The 17,500-nt window shown below is 41.5% G+C and overlaps 1 protein-coding gene across 1 annotated transcript in view; it reads left to right on the top strand.

The window, feature by feature from the left end:
- Nucleotides 1-17,500, top strand: part of sema3aa (sema domain, immunoglobulin domain (Ig), short basic domain, secreted, (semaphorin) 3Aa) — a 32,994-nt gene that overhangs the window by 3,092 nt on the left and 12,402 nt on the right. Inside the window, exons 2-6 of the mRNA XM_030784156.1 lie at nucleotides 8,383-8,543; nucleotides 10,068-10,130; nucleotides 14,160-14,279; nucleotides 15,792-15,885; nucleotides 15,998-16,117. Coding sequence (XP_030640016.1) covers nucleotides 8,383-8,543; nucleotides 10,068-10,130; nucleotides 14,160-14,279; nucleotides 15,792-15,885; nucleotides 15,998-16,117 — 558 coding nt within the window. The remainder of the gene's footprint in view (nucleotides 1-8,382; nucleotides 8,544-10,067; nucleotides 10,131-14,159; nucleotides 14,280-15,791; nucleotides 15,886-15,997; nucleotides 16,118-17,500) is intronic.

Consider the following 17,500-nt stretch of genomic DNA (forward strand, 5'->3'; position numbering starts at 1 on the left):
TCGTGATTTTGTCTTTGTAAAATGAAAGTTAGAGGACTGCAGAGGGAAAAAGATCCCTGAGCGAATGATGGCCTAACATCAGAGAAACAGAGAGAGAGAGAGAGAGAGAGAGAGAACGAGAGAAGAAAGAGAGAGAGAGAGAGAGAGAGAGAGAGAGTTTTGTCAGATGGGGAGAGACAGCCGTTCTGCAGCTGATTGTAGACTGAAAGATCTGTCACGGTGAAGTATCTCTTTAACTCTCTCTCTCACTCTTTCCCCTTGCCTGTCTCTCTCTCCTCCACACCTTCTCCTGTAATTATACTGCCCACCATCTTTTCAGGCTCTTCTCCAATGAACTGGGATTTAAGCAGTGAAAATTGCCTGTGTCGCCCGGTCCACTAATACAACTCTCTGTCCGATCTGTCCAGACACTCTTACACAAGACTGGCTGTGCTTTGACCAAACCTGAAAAATATATCAGACTTGATGTTCTGCTCATGATGCAGAGATGATGGCTTTTCCATCTCATGGAGATTAAAAGACAGAGTTTTAACAAAGTCTGCTCTCAGATAGCAGTGATTAAAAAGAGGACGAGAGAGGTTCTGAAACTGACTCAAAACGGGTGACACAGTGACCTCTTCAGGCAGAACTGTGAAAGTACACAAAAGCGCTGCTGGATGCGAAGTATAGAATCGCAATCCCAATGAAAAAAAAGAAAAAAAAAAGTCAGGATTTTACAGGGCTCATGAAACAACCCGATAATTACTCATTGCAGCATAATTACTGGCCATAGTGCCTCATAATGAAGCCCCTAGGCCTCAGAGGACTGATTGGAATGGGCGGCACTGCTGAAAAAAGACGAAAAGAAAAAAGAGAGTGAGCGAGAGAGCGACAGAGATAGAGACTGAGAGTCGTAGGAATTCGCCCTAAATCTTCCGAAATAGATGCTGGGTGCCGTACCGCACATCGGCGCAGTCTGGAGACATACCATAATAGCGTCCGGGACGTGTTGGTCGGTCGTGCCGGCGGGTTTTGGCACAGTGCCATCACACTGGCGGATGTGTGTGATTACACGGCAAGTCTGGGAAAGTGAGAGAGTGAAAGAGAGAGTTAGAGAGAGAGTGAGAGGGAGAGAGTGAGAAAGATGCCTGTCCCCAGTCTTGTCCTCACCAACAACCACAACCCACAAACTACACTCTCTCTCTCTCTCTCTCTCTCTCTCTCTCTCTCTCTCTCTCTCCTTCCCTGTCTTTCTTGGATCTTCTTGGTATTTTATCTCACTCTCTCTTTCTTTTTGCTCTCTTTCTTTTTGGCCCTCTCTGAGACTTTCTCTATCTCCTCCTTTTCTGACATCACACACTCTCTATTTCTATCTCTCCATTTATTTTCCCTTTTGCATTCTGTCCACTCTTTTTGAAGTTTATTTTCTCTTGTTGGTGATTTTTGTTTTCTTTCACATCACATGCTCTTTCTGTTTTTGCATGTCTTCCTTCATTATTTGCTTTTTTTGGTACCACATCTGTCATCTCTCCATCTGTCATGACTACATTCTCTCCCTCTTTCTGTCTCTCACCCATGTGGCAGTGTGATTGGTGTAGAGGTGTGCTGTAATTACAGGCAGGGTGATTGGTGTAGAGGTGTGCTGTAATTACAGGCAGTGTGATTGGGGTAGAGGTGTGCTGTAATTACAGGCAGTGTGATTGGGGTAGAGGTGTGCTGTAATTACAGGCAGAGTGATTGGGGTAGAGGTGTGCTGTAATTACAGGCAGTGTGATTGGGGTAGAGGTGTGCTGTAATTACAGGCAGTGTGATTGGGGTAGAGGTGTGCTGTAATTACAGGCAGGGTGATTGGTGTAGAGGTGTGCTGTAATTACAGGCAGTGTGATTGGTGTAGAGGTGTGCTGTAATTACAGGCAGGGTGATTGGTGTAGAGGTGTGCTGTAATTACAGGCAGGGTGATTGGTTTAGAGGTGTGCTGTAATTACAGGCAGTGTGATTGGTGTAGAGGTGTGCTGTAATTACAGGCAGTGTGATTGGTGTAGAGGTGTGCTGTAATTACAGGCAGTGTGATTGGTGTAGAGGTGTGCTGTAATTACAGGCAGGGTGATTGGTGTAGAGGTGTGCTGTAATTACAGGCAGGGTGATTGGTTTAGAGGTGTGCTGTAATTACAGGCAGTGTGATTGGTGTAGAGGTGTGCTGTAATTACAGGCAGTGTGATTGGGGTAGAGGTGTGCTGTAATTACAGGCAGGGTGATTGGGGTAGAGGTGTGCTGTAATTACAGGCAGTGTGATTGGGGTAGAGGTGTGCTGTAATTACAGGCAGTGTGATTGGGGTAAAGGTGTGCTGTAATTACAGGCAGGGTGATTGGTGTAGAGGTGTGCTGTAATTACAGGCAGTGTGATTGGTGTAGAGGTGTGCTGTAATTACAGGCAGTGTGATTGGGGTAGAGGTGTGCTGTAATTACAGGCAGTGTGATTGGGGTAGAGGTGTGCTGTAATTAACTTTTACCACAGAGCAGAAGTTATGTTATTGGACATATCTATATTTAACATATTTCTGCAGCTTTTATGTGCGTTATGCTTTGTGTTATTTTTATTTATTCACTTTTGCCTGAAACAAGACTTAATATAGTCAAAGTGTATACTTAAGGAGATGTATAATTTCATCAGTTTAACTTTCGTTACCTTTCGTTATCTTGTGTTATTTAAATCTCATTTCTATGTACTGATATTCTGCTGAAGGAATGGAACTATAGAACAGTGGTATTTGTGAAACTGCTTTAAGGAAAAAAGATACACGTCCCTTTATGATGTAACTGTTTTTTAATAAGGTAGTAAGTTTTAATATCTAACTGAAAGCACAGACACTCTGATGATTTAACTGAGTGTTTTTTCACTTGAATGTGGATAGGCATTTCATCATGCCAGAATTAACAGTGGTCACTGGTGTTTGTGTGTGTGTGTGTGTGTGTGTGTGTGTGTCACATACACCTGTGTGTCATGTGTTGAATATTTGGTTACAGAGTGGACACTAGATGCAGTGTGTCATGACTCCATGCACCTGTCATAAAATATCAATAATGTCCAGAGAGAACGAGTTCCTCCAGAGTCTTATTTCGCCTGGCTAAAGACTATGTGTGTGTTTGTGTGTGTGTGTGTGTGTGGCTGGGGCGGTGTAGCCTCTGTAAAATAATTAAATCCATTGTTTAAAGGATGCTGTCTTGGTATCTCTCTCTCTCTCTCTCTCTCTCTCTCTCTCTCTCTCTCTCTCTGTATTCCTCTGTTGCCTGCTGGCTGAGAGCAGGAGCCCTGGTAGAGCTGGTGTGATATCTTGGTCACTCTGTCCTGTCTGGCACGGCTCTGACTGGGCTGAGGCTTTCTTTAAATGGCCTCTGTGGTTGACTCTGCATGTCGAGAGCCGTTTTTTTTTTTTTTATTCTTGGGGGACGGGGGGTGGAGTGGAGACGGGGGGTGGTTAAACTGTTTGACATATTCTCCTCCCTCTGTGGAAAAGGGCAGAGCAGGAATGCTCCTTGGTGGTTTGGAAACGAGGGGCGCATCTTTTGCCAGTGAAGGACTAACACTTTAAACACTAAGGCTATGGTAGCACTCAAAACACTGCGACATAGACATACAGTCAATCACAAATCTAGGCTCTCACTCTTGCTCATACACACACACACACACACACACACACACACACACTCAGCACTAGTTGGATAGATAAACTCAGGCCTGAGCTCCTGTCTCAATGCTAAGCACAGCATTTTTAACAAAACACACATTCACACATGCGCACACACACACAAACACACACCAAGTGTATTGATAGATATAAATGTAAAAAGCAAGTCTCTGTGATCGCACACACACCCTGTGAACAGTGAGCAGTGAATTTGTCCTCTGCATTTAACCCATCCAACACACCGGTAGTGAACCCACACACAAGACACAGGAGCGATGGGCAGCATTCCTTGCACCCAGGGGGTATTGGGGTTAAGCGCCTTGCCCAAGGGCACACAGCCATGGATTTTGGCCTTGGGAATTGAACCGGCAACCCAGTTCTCTGACCTCTAGACCACATATATAGCGAAATAATTAATAATATGTAGTCAGTGATTGCCTCAGGTGACATATTTTCATGTAAGCTGTAGGGAGATAAAATTCATTTTGTCATATATATAATTATATATAATATTATATTAATTATAATTATGTATATTTGACAAACACCACAGAGCAAACCAAAAAACTGAAAAGTGAAAAAGTACATTTATACACGTTAAATGCATGAATCCGATACAAACACATTCATTTCACTGATCGTAATCCAAAAGTAGAATTATTTGACACTGTGATGGCATTTTTGTCTGAGACATCAGTCACACTTCTCTTACTCAAATGAGAGAAACAGAGATTTGTTAGATTAACAGGCTTGTTAAAGGACAAACAAGCTCTGACCTGCGTCCTACCCACCACACAGGAGGTAAAAAAAAAGAAAGAAAGGAAGAAAGACAGAAAGCCACAGAGACAGAGAGAAGAGGTGGTGGCAATGTCTGTGGGTATGGTAAAGCTTAGAACAACACCGAAAACATAAAACGCCAAATTTCCATAAAGAAATTTCCATAAAGAAATTTCCATGAAGAAAGGCAGACCCCAGCGCCTGTGCTCCGTAGAGCCCCTCACGTGATGGCACGAAAAAACTACCGCACCTCACAGACCTGCAAGAGAAAGAGAACTCCTTAGAGAGATTGACAGAGAGAGAGAGAGAGAGAGAGAGAGAGAGAGACAGTGAGGTTTCCATAGCCGGGTTGAGGTAAACATTGTGTATTTTGCAGCATGCCGTTGTTCCCTCTTAAATAAACAGGTAGCGCCCAAAACCATCTGCAGCTCTCCTTCTACTTTTTTTTCCATTCTTTTTTCTCTCGTTCACACTCTTGAGCCATTGGGATACTTGAAACGTGAACACACATACGGTTTTAACTGAATTTTTCCCCTTCCCTGGACTTTCTCACACACACATCCACCGCCCCCCCCCTCCCCACACACACACCAACACCATTACCCCCCGTTTTTCTTCTTTTCCCCTGTTCTGTCTTCTCTCTCACACACGACCTGTCTGTCTTGATTCTGTAAGGCTTATGTAAAAAACGCTGTATGAATAAAAACCTAAGTGAATTCAATTGAGCCAAGCCTACCTGACTGGATTTGACTGGACTTAATGCAGGTGTAGACGCTGTTGTCCACAGGGCCGTGAAATTGCGTTCTTTTGAAACTGAGAGACAAGAATCCCTTGATCACATAGATGGGGCATGACGGAGGAAAAACTTTTCTCGCAAACTCAGCCTCACAGAAAACACCATTAGCACATTAAGTCAACAAACATGCTATTCTCAAACTAACATGTTTGAAAACGTTTCAGAATTCCACTGTTTGGCTGCAGCAAGTTATTTCATTCATACACAATTTGATTCATTTACCTTTGCACTTCATTAAAACACAACATAACTGAGTCTGTTTGTGGTTTTCAGGTTTTTAAATAACAGGCAGTAATTTTCCCAGGGTTAGCAGATTCTGACTTCATAAGTTTTTCCTCACCACTCTTGCCATAGACTTTTTCACTGAGATTTCAGTCCCGCCACTGACAAAACCAATTTATAATTTTGTCTACTGTAAAATACACCTCACAAATAAAATAGAACTGAATGGATTAAAATTCAGTTAAAATCCTCACTCAGCCATACCTGATTCATACAGGTCAGACATGGCACATAAACTACAAAAGCAAGCCAAAATTGTAGAATATTTTCTTTGTTTAAGCTAAAGACATTATTGCTAACTTTTTTTGAGTGTCTGTGCTTGAGTTTATGCTCAAAATCAGTTGAAGGCATAATTGTTCAGATTTTGGTACAAGCTAATGTTTATATCAGGTGATGTTTTTATATGTACACCTACCCTGAAGAGTGATGGGAAGTATTTTAAAAGAAATGCTTTTGCAAAAAGAGGTTTAGCTGTGCAAATTTCAGTATAAATGATGCAAAACACAGTTCATGTATGAAAATGTTACATTATTGTTGCATGTATAACATTTATACATACGGCACATTATAAAAGAACAGGCTTTTAAGTGACAATTTAAGGCATTCAGTCCTTCAAGACTTTTCCAAATCCCTCTAGGTTCTTACACATGCTTAATGAGGATTTGCATTATTCTGCCAAGGGGAGGTTTTGACGAAAACAGACCTTTAAATGATTTTTTCCACCTTTTGATTTATTCGAATGCTGTTTGGTAAGAGGGTGTTGCAAATGTCGAATCATTCATGCATTAAAACCTGGAGCTTTTGTCCCTCAGCTTCTGACACCAAATTCAATGCTCTTTTTTTTTCTTTTTTCGTCGTTGGCATTTAAGACAAATGGGTCTCACTCACTTCCTTTATTTTACATAACATGCAGCTGGATGGATGGTTAATTCATATGAATGAATTATTAGCGAAACGCAGAGAAAAGGTTTGTGCTGTGTCTCTGAGCGTGTGTCTATGGGGGTGTACGTGTGCATGTGAGCGGGTGAGTTTGTGTGTGTTTAATGAGCTGTTTGTCGCATGCTGAGTGAGAGTCACATGCACAGATGTGTCTGTGGAAGTGTGATTGTGCAACAGAGAATTAAAGCAAGAGCCTTGTCAGGAGAATTTTTTTTTACAAAAAAGGAGAATTCAGAGGGCTGTCAACATCCCGCTCTCCATCAAAAACATGCTCACTTCAGTCTCACTTGTCCTTTCCCTTCAAACCAGGTCACCAGTTCTCCTCTCCTCTGTTTCAGCTGCATTTCCACTGTCTAAGGCTCCGATAACAGGACACTTGATAAACACTCTGACAGCAAGGAATATGTCATTTTAAAGGATTTATTTGATGTGCAAAGTACCTCTTACAACAAATCTTCATTGTCTGATTTCTGGGTCCATTCTTCAAGAACCTGTACGGAACATTCTCTGATGTTCTGTCTTGTCACTGTCTGGTTGCCTTGGTTCCATCTCGAAGGCACAGCACTAGGGGAGGACTTGCAAAAGGATTGAGATGACAGAAAATGTAGATGTAGAATCCTTCTAAAATATCATCAGAATATGACAGCAGTGTCCCACTGCGGCTCAGAAGACATTTCATTAAAACATTAAATGAAATTATTTTTGGCAGAATGTACTGTGTAATTTATGTACTGGGGACTTTAAGAAAAATGGAGAGAAGAAAGAAGAAATCATGCAACAATCCCGCGTCATTAAATTCTTAACCGAGTATGTTATCGCTGTAGCGGAATGCTCCCAACTTCCACTGTAACCATTAATTAATCATTCGATGTTTTAAAACATTTGGTAATTCAGGACCTCTTTGTGTAAATAAACAGTTTAATATCATTTACTGGTGCAAAACATTTCTTGTTTGTTCAGACCAAGTGCCCACTCTTAAACAATTGCACTGAGTAGTCATCGTATGATTTATACTGTAAATGTACTTTAAAATGAAAACATTTCACAGGATCACAGAATGAGTCTGGGAAAACCAAGTGTTTCTTCGAAACGCATAAAATATAGAGTTCAATATAGTCTTAATATGTCTGCACATACTCATCACATGTGATTATAGGACCCTCAGGATGTATCAGATACTCTAGGGTTTTGTTTTGTTACGTTTTATGGAAATGGCTGTACCAAATGATTTCATTTTGGCTTTTACTGTTCTGCTCTGTTTAGATTCTAACAAGTATCTCACAAACTCTTCGGTTGTTCATTATTTACTGACACGTTTCCAGAAGGATCTGTTGTATTCTGAAGTGAGTGCTCGTCACAGGTCCATCGCTGGGAACTCATTGTGGTGATACAGTGGGGGGGGGGGATGCGGATCGTTCTTCTATGCTATGATCTGTAGCCCTCCATTGTCTGTGTAATCCCAGTGGGAATTCTGTAGAACATTTGATACAGAGTGCTATTGACACAGGCAAGGATACAGAGATCTGCCTCCCTCTCTCTTTCTCTCTCTCGCTCTCTCACTCTTTTGCTCCCTCTTGTTCTATCTCTGCAAATCCACAGATGTCCAGAATCTTCACAGAAAAGAACGCAGATGGCTACTATCACAGCACGTCAATCAATGGCTTTCACCACAGCCTATTTGTTACTCTGCTTATTGTGAATCAAGCACGGTCTGCACTTTAACTCTGCACTTTATACTCTGTTCATAGTACTTGGTCTATATGCATTGTCTCTTTGCATTAAAATCAAGTTTAAACCCATCAGAAACAGAAATGACAGTATTGGTCAGTTGTTTTGCATATTTCTGGAGAATTCTACAGCATTAAACAAGTCAGCTCACTGCCTGACTGCTTGTCTTTTCTGTTTTTCTTGTCTGTGTTGCAGAAATGCTGGATTCCAGCAACCTGGTCACTTTTACTGGGCTGGCTAACAGCTCCAGTTACGATACTTTCCTAATGGACGAGGAGAGAGGCCAGCTGCTAGTGGGAGCAGAGGACCATGTCTTCTCTTTTGACTTAGTCAACATCAACCGAGACATCAGACAGGTACCATACGCTCACATCACAATTACAAACCTCACAAATATACTTATCTATCCATCTGTGTGTGTAAGTGTGTGTGTGTGTGTGTGTCTACGTGAAATATACCAGGACCAAATTTACATCTCGTAGCTTGTCATATCACATGAAATAATAAACACTTCCATCAGCACTCAGTCAGACATAGTGTCTAAGACGCATCTGTCCTAATGTTGGTTGTAATGGCATGATCAGTCCAGAGCCCTGCCTTTTACTAATACAGATCTCAACTCCCACGAGAAATTCAGATGGAGCAGCTGTTAATACTACTATGAACTATGGGCAGAGACATGGTGGCAGAAAGTTCTCTGTGACCCTGTGAACCTCTCCATGCCAAACGGGATGTTTAGAAAGTACAGTTTGCAGTGTGTTTGGTCTCCCGTGCTTAAACTGAGAAGAACCCAGGCCTTGGTCAGTCTTGGTTTAGTTTCTAGCCTCCACTTCCTGTCTTAAAGCACCTACAACCATCATTACATCATTTTTTAATTACCATTAAACCTTTACTGCTTGTATTATATTTAGTCATATCGCACTGGTAGAATGTATGTATGGCATACATGTGGAGGTAGATTTGACTGGGTGTGGTTGTGATTCGCCTGTTGCTCAGTGCTAAGTATCTGCTGTGTAGTAAATATATATATATATTACACATGTGGCAGGACAGAGCTAGAGCTGGGTTTGAAGAATTTCATCTCTCTCATTCTCTTATCGACTCATCTGTGCTCTTACACGGTTGCATAACTTTCTTTGCCCTCTCTCCCTCTTTCTTTCTCTGTCTGGGTCTGAATTCCATTACAACAATTTCCCCCGATCTGTTTTTCTCCCTCCATGTCTTGAGGGGCTGTAGACACTTTTTGTTTATAAATCCATTAGACTACCTGGGGAAGGTTAGGAAAAGCTTTCATCCGCCCACTGAAGTCTATACACCAGCATGTACAAAAGCCAGAGCTTCTTTGTTCTCCGTCTCCCTCATTGGCTCTTTCTGGGTTTCCCCCCTTCCACGTTCTCTCTCTCTCTCTCTCTCTCTCTCTCTCTCTATCTCTCTCTCTAGTAAAGACAAACACACATGTAAGCACACACATTCTACACACAATTTTGGTTGCAGAAATGAAACCCTCTGGTTGTTGTTAAAAGAAAGAAACAAAATCACAGACACTGGTGTTGAAGGGGGGGGGGAAGCAGACAGTGATTCAGCAAATTTGCTGGGAATGGCCCACTCGGCCTCAGAGACAAGACTTTTAAAGAGTATTGGCATAGCTCTACTGATCTCTGAGGAAGATAGACCAAAGCAGTCTCGTGCCTCACTGGCAACCATGACTGTGTGGCTGAAAAGAGCAACTGATTTTGGAGACAGGAATAGCAGAAGTGACTGCTGTTGTGTTGTCCTCTTCTCCTTTTTTTTTTGTTCATTTAGCAACGCTTTGTGTTTGTGAGGCAGTCATTGTGTGTTACACACTAATTGTCACAAACATTTTCTTTCTTTTGCTTTAGATTGCATGGGCAGCCACACCCTCCAAACGGGACGAGTGTCAGTGGGCTGGAAAAGACTTTGGGGTAAGCATCAGCGATCATGGAGAACTGCTCTGATTTAACACTCCTATTCTTCACATGAAAAAAAAATGGCATCTACATCATCTTCCAGTTAAACTTTGTCTGTGTTCTACACGCTGTGCCTAAAAAAATCAAAAAAATTAAAAATTAGACAAAAATATATAAATAAATCTGTGTGTGTGTGTGTGTGTGTGTGTGTGTGTGTGTGTGTGTGTGTGCAAAAAAAAGACGGAGAAATTTTGACTTAAAAGTATCTTCCTTTGGAAATAATCATTGCAGCTAATTATGGTGGATTGCATGTTTTATCATCTGTGAAACAAGGCAATAAATTTGCTCTTAATCATCCTTAATGAGCCTCAGGCCTGTTTTGACATATCAGTGTGTTTTATCATTCATTTATAAAGGCCATTATTACATTTGCAGATGACATACACTGTCAAACAATATCTTGGTGTCTGAGTGCTGTTGTACACATTAAGTGGTTGCCATTAGAGATGGACTAGAACATTGTGCTCTATCGCTCTAGCCATGTGTGTGTGTGTGTGTGTGTGTGTGTTTGCTAAAAATGCTGTGCTTGGCATTAAAGCAAGAGCACAGGCCTTTACCTCACATCAGGGAGAGTTTATTTATCCAGCCAGTGCTGAGTGAGCGTGTGTGTGAATGCACGCGCATTGTGGTGTGTGTGGTGGTAATTTTACGCTTCGATTCAATGGGAAATGGGGAGGGGCATAAGGAAGCCAGATTATCAGAGATAACAAACAACAAACACACATGCATCAGTGAACACATGCATATTGACTCTCTCTCCCCCTCTCTCTCTTTCACACACGCACACACACACACACACACACACACACACATACACACACACAAATGCGTGTGCACGCACACACACACACAAATGCGTGTGAACGCACACGCACACACACACACACACACACACACACACACACACACAAAGCTTCCACTTGCCTATGTACTCTTCCACAGTTACACAGTCTTGCAGAGAGCCATTTGTTTTGGCATGACGCATGTGAACACACACGTACACAAGCGTGCACCACAATGAGGCATTTGTGTGCTGCAAAAATGTTTTCTCTGGAGAGTGAGTTGTTGAAAGCCCATCGCGAGTGAGAAGAACTCTTGATTAGAGCATTACGAAAGCATTTCCACTGTGGAGCCCTATGTTTCCTCTCTAGCCACACATTTGGCTTGAGATGATAAAGGAAAATCTACATATAATTCTCTGAGTTTAAAAGGATTCCTATTCTTTGAAAGAGGTAAGCAAAAAATAGAAGGTACCGCATACCACAGTCACATGAATTACATAAATGTCCAAGAAAACATCATTATTTTGCTCTTTTTCTGTTTGTTTGATTATTTGTTTGGGGGTTTTTATCCATTAGACACTGCTGTCTAATTATTTTGCATCTCAAAAAGGCACATGGAACTAATTAGATACTTGCACCAAGTCAGAAATGAGTTTGTTGTGTCATACATCTGGAGATTAATCCCAGATCTGCTACATTTGTTGACTGCGACCGGGAATCTGCGGGAACAATATCAGGTGTGTTTCTTGGGCTGTTGGGTTGGCTGAGATGCCTCTCGTTTAGCTATGGTCACTGGTGCTCAGGTATTTGATTTTGCAGGTAGGGTCAATGCAATTGGTCTTCTCCTCTACATAATGATGCCATGCAACACCATGCCTGGACTACTCACTTCGCATACGACTGAGCAAGTGTGTATTAGCGTCATTCCACTCAGCTGAGACGTCGCGGTGTGCGGTTTGGGAGCAAATGTTTCTTTTGAGTCCTGTCTTTGAAATGAACACCAAGAACCGAGTCTGCTTTCCAAAAGAACCATTTCAATTTGGTCTGTCTGCTCCCTGCGTGCACTCAAGCCATGCCCAGCCAAAGTATTTATTTTGCCCCAGATTCCCTTACAGGAGTTCCCTTGACTAAGATGAGAAAATGAACGACAATTTAAGATGGTAATCAATACAGCTAGCTGCTCTGTTTTTAACCCAATTGCAAACAAATAGGTTACACTAGCCAAAATTAAACACAGTCACACACTAATGTTTGAGCAACAACTATACATTCTCTGATCTAATAGTCATCTGCTACTTCTGCCGTGGCAACGAGTCTCAGACAGGAAGGTTAATCGCGCCGGCTAGCTATTTTTACTGCATTCACTAGCTGACTTGCAGTTGTGGTTTGCTACCATTTCAGTACAAGCTGGCTTCTTCTTGGCACAGCTAAGTTAATACTCACAAGGATGTGAAAATATTTTCCCCATTTGTATGTAGTTATTAGCCTTTTATCTATGCTCTTTACCCCCTGCTACTCATGCTATTTCATGCTCACACTATGTTGAATCATGGAGGAAAACTGCCCACATGTTACCACATGCAACTAATGTGAACTGTTTGAGTAATTTGTAATTAAGATTTGAACATAAATTTAAAATACACAAATTGGGGGAAAAAAAGAAAAAGAAAAAAACTTTCTCTTTGTCTCTGTCTCTCTCATTTACTCTCTCAAACCACACAATGGTACATGAACAAAAAAAACTTAGAAACACACACATTCTCTCTCTCTCTCTCTCTCTCTCTCTCTCTCTCTCTCCCTCTCTCTCTCTCTCTCTCTCTCTCTCACACACACACACACACACACACACACACAGAGCATCCCATCCCACAGGCCACAGTGAACCGTGTGTTTTTGTGGTGGAGATGTTCATAGGGTATAATGGTATACTGGTAGCACCACCCTTTCCTGCGTGTTCTTAAATTATTGTCACAGCTCCACAGATCTCCCTGTGCCGACACTGCTGGCCTTAACCATGACTGTTTACACAGATGAGCAGTCTTTGTTTTTTTAATGATGGACTAAAAAGGGTGGGTGTGCATCCGTGTGGGTGGTGTGTGTGTGTGTGTGTGTGTGTGTGTGTGTCTGTGAGACAGAGAGGGAGCAAGTGAGAGGTTTTTTTCTTTGTGTACGTGTGAATGCGTTTGAGCTTTTTCTTTGTTCACACTAGCAGACACACGTGCAAGCCGGTACTTGTGCAAGTGTTGGTCTGAAAGCGTGTTTGTAATGCTTGATGTTTCTTATTCCCGAGCTCTGTTTTCACACGTCTCGCTAATGTAATGAGTCTCTGTCACAGTCATCGGGGTCTGTCAGGCACACACACATTTGCAGCTCTGGCTCTATTCACATGTGCTATAGATTTAGCTTTCATCAAAAATCAGCCACACACAGTCCTAATGAGGCCTGGCTTGCGGCAGACAGTGAAGGATGAAACAGGTGGAATTGTCATCAAGCCCTACATGAACTGAAAGGCACTTTAATGATGGAACTATCAAAGGGTGTAATTCATCTGGCCATTAACAATTGTGTTCCCATGAGTACTTGTGGTCAGTCCGTTTAGCAAGTGCTCTGATATACAGTATAGGGTTCACTGTATAAACCAAATAGACAAGCTGCCAAAATAGATTGAAGTTCTGTTTCTGTTTCTCAAGGTTTAATGACCTGCGGTATTGCACGGGGAGTCTCACGTGAGACTCACCAAATTTTACTCCTTTTGCCATGTTTAGTCTAAGTTGTAAGTGTTCTGTAACCTTGTCACACCACTGTAAACATAACACTGTTAATGGATTTTTTTTTTTTTCAAATTAAATATTGTGAAATGAATTTTCAGAGGCTCCCATGGCGATACCGCCAACAAATTTCCAAGACAATGTCTAAACACTCCTGATCTCACCCGTGATATTCAACATTGATTACATCTCACCACATGCAGTCATTTGTCCGAGACATGACAGAAAAATTGTCATGGCAAATGTATGTTTAAAAATACAGAATTACGGTTTAATTTAGATACATATGAACTGCTAATAAATATTTATCACTACATTTAGGGTCCTTCGTAAAATTACAGTCCTCACACACATAAAATATTGTATTGTCCTTTGCTAATGTGAAAATGCAGACATATCATGACAAAAGTGCAACCTGTTTCTTGCTTTTTTAGAAAGAGTGCTCGAATTTTGTGCGTGTGCTGCAGCCCTACAACCACACCCACCTGTATGTATGTGGCACTGGGGCTTTCCACCCGATCTGTGCCTACCTGGAGATGGGCAAACGTGCTGAGGTAGGCTATCTGAAGCTATCATTTACAGAGAGTCGCTCATGTATGCTCACTTTCTCATTTAATCACTCATTAACGCATTCACTAACTCACTTACTCACCCTCTCACTCATTCACTCACTCATCATTTGTTTAATAAATGAATAAATCAGTCAAAAATTTATTCGCTTTAATCAGCTCTCTGTGTTTGTGAATACACATTACATAAGATATATACTATGCCTGACTAATGCAAACAGAAACAAAGCTCTTCAAAAAATGAGAATAAAAGAAAACCAATCTTCAGAAATTTTTATTTAAAGCATGTTCTTTTAGAAAATGAGTGTAAGAGAACCAAACTTGAGCAGAAGTTATTTTAAGGCTCTTCTCCATGACAATGAGTAGAAGAAATCTAAAAATCAGTGTCTTTAGAGTTCTTTCTCTCTTAGGGCTGTTTTCTTTATTATTCGTACATTCCAACATAACATATAGTAGACTGTTTATTGTCTGAGTAATGACACTATGCGTTTTGTCATTTAAATGATTAATATGTCAACATTGTCATTAAAGGTGTTGCAATCATCCGCTCAGCATACGTGCACAACGTACACGTGCACCGAATGATAAGCAGGGATATGTTCTCGTAGTGAGAAGTGAATAGAAAAAGAAACGCCGTAATTACAACAATAAATTATGGTTGACTTTGTTGCTAATGATCAGAAGCACAAACGGCGTGGAATGTTCTCCTATACAGATATGTATTCATGGTGATTTGGTATCACATTTGAAAAAAGGAAAAAAAACTTCACTTCTAATATCAGAGGTGAAAAAAAACAGGATTCATTGCACACGTACTGTGAACCAGAACAAGCACTATAGAATCGCAGTTTTCGGTTTCCGCACAAAACCGTTACACGCCCAGCCAATACTAAACATGTGTTTACTGCATCTCTCAAATACCCTTATACTGAGATACATACACAAGTCAGGTTCATTGGAAAGGACATTATTATCCAAGGTGAACACTTCTGGGACTGTTCTCCAAACTTCCTCTGACTGCCCTCTGATTTTCTGACAAATGAAGTGGAAAAATTACCATTTCAAAAAGGAGTGCATTGGGTGTGAGAGGGGTGCTCCATTAGTGCTGAATTAAATGGCCTCTCTCAGTCTCAAAACATCAATGTGTCATCTTAATAAGACTCTACAGTAATTCATTTGTTTCAGCTGCATGGAATTACTCTGTATCTGGGCAGTTAGGTCTGTACAGTTCTGTTCTAGAGTGGGACTTTTTGCATTAGGTCTGCACAGTTCTGTTCTACAGTGGGACTTTCTGTATTTTCAGAGCTCTGAAGCAGAAGCAGACCAAATCACCAGTCTTATAGATTTGACTGCACTAATTGTTCTTTTACGTATAAGTCTTCCTAATGTCACACTTCTCTCTTTGGCTGGACCCAGTAGTGGTTGTTGGTTCATTCATTTATTCATGCATCCATTCATTCATTCGTTTACTACATTAACACCAAAGTTTGTTTTCAGGACAACGTGTTTAGACTTGACACCAACCACTTTGAAAATGGTCGGGGGAAAAGTCCCTATGACCCAAAGATGCTCTCAGCTGCTCTTCTGATTGGTGAGTTAGCAATGCTCCCCTCTTTTGATGGGGTTGTTTAGAAGTTTTCCTCATAAGGTTGCTGAAATTTCAGAAGAGACAGTTCAGAGTAACACTCTCCGCTGATTGGCAGATGGGGAGCTGTACTCAGGAACATCTGCGGATTTCATGGGACGAGACTTCGCCATTTTCAGAACCCTTGGGCCGCACCACCCAATCAGAACTGAGCAGCATGACTCAAGATGGTTAAACGGTAACTAGAACACTTACACTTACAACTGTTGAACACTTGGAGCTGATTGCTTCACTGGATTTAGCTTGAGCAATAGAAAGGATTTAGCATTTGGCTCCCGGGCAAATTCTTTAGACACTCATTCATTCGAGAGTGTGTGTATGTAAACCAAATGCTTGTGTAACTGTGTGGTCCACATATCCCCATGAGGATATAAATATCTGACAAGTGAGGACCGTGTGGTGGCATTTGCTGGTTCCCACTTGGGAAAGCTGCATATTCAAAATTATATTAATGTTACTGTTAAAACAAACAAAAAAAAATCACAAAACATCTCTTGGTTATGGAATGGAATAACTTTAGGTTATAAATGGAAAGTGGATTGGAAGTCCCTACTAAGATCTAAAGGAAATATATGTGTGTGTGTGTGTGTGTGTGTGTGTGTGTGTGTGTGTGTGTGTGTGTGTACAAATGATTGCAAGAGAGATTAGCAGGAGATTGCAGTGGTGGTGTGTTTTCCACTCCGACAGGCTGTCTGTGTTAGCACAGACTTAGGAAACACCACAGGTCAATTTCGGTTTTAATACCATCGCATGCTTTTTTTTTCCCATGAAGCTAATCTTCAGCTGTTCCTTTGTGGGGATCCTGTTTCAATGCACCCCTCCCCTCTCAAACAGGCCTTCAAACGACAAGGCTGGCCCGGTCCTCACCTATCAATACCACTACACATCCATGAATGGGAGATTCCTTTAAAGAACCATTCTTCTCACCTTAATCCCTTTCCCTCTGCTGCTAGGGATACGTCAGCACTTACCTTCATCCTGTGAGGGTTGTCTGTGCTGCACAAAAGACTTGTGTCATTTGGAGGATTAGGAGAGCTGGAAATTCTCTATTAAGCTCTTATCAGTACGACGCACAGACTTCACGTAACTCGTCAAAGCAACACTGCACAATGGGAATGGCTGCCGGGCAGCATTGACTGCACTTTAAAAAAAGTCTTTTTTCCTGAATCAACACTGAATTCATCTCTTGGCAAACACCACGATATCAAAGGGGCTTAGGAAAGTTAAGGTTTAGCTCTGCTCTTTCGCAAGTAGGACCCACCTCGTTATGTACACAAACACACACAAACACACACATACACACACTTTGAGTGAAGTGCTCATTTTCACCCTGGTTAATTTAATCTTCAGAATTCCTTGTAAGTCAGTGGTGTGTTTTGGCCTTGTGCTTGTGTGGAGGTGTGGGAGGACTTGTTAGCTTTGTCACAGCAGGGCCAGGACTCTTTCTGTGTCTGGACTCAGTCAGTTAGCTTGGGTCAGACAGAGAAGCTCCACTGAGTTCAGAGAAAAGAGGGAAATCAGTCCATTTATTCAGTTTATAGTCATATGTAGGGATACTGCA

Source organism: Chanos chanos, chromosome 1, assembly GCF_902362185.1.
Source record: "Chanos chanos chromosome 1, fChaCha1.1, whole genome shotgun sequence".
Taxonomy (NCBI): Eukaryota; Metazoa; Chordata; class Actinopteri; order Gonorynchiformes; family Chanidae; genus Chanos; species Chanos chanos.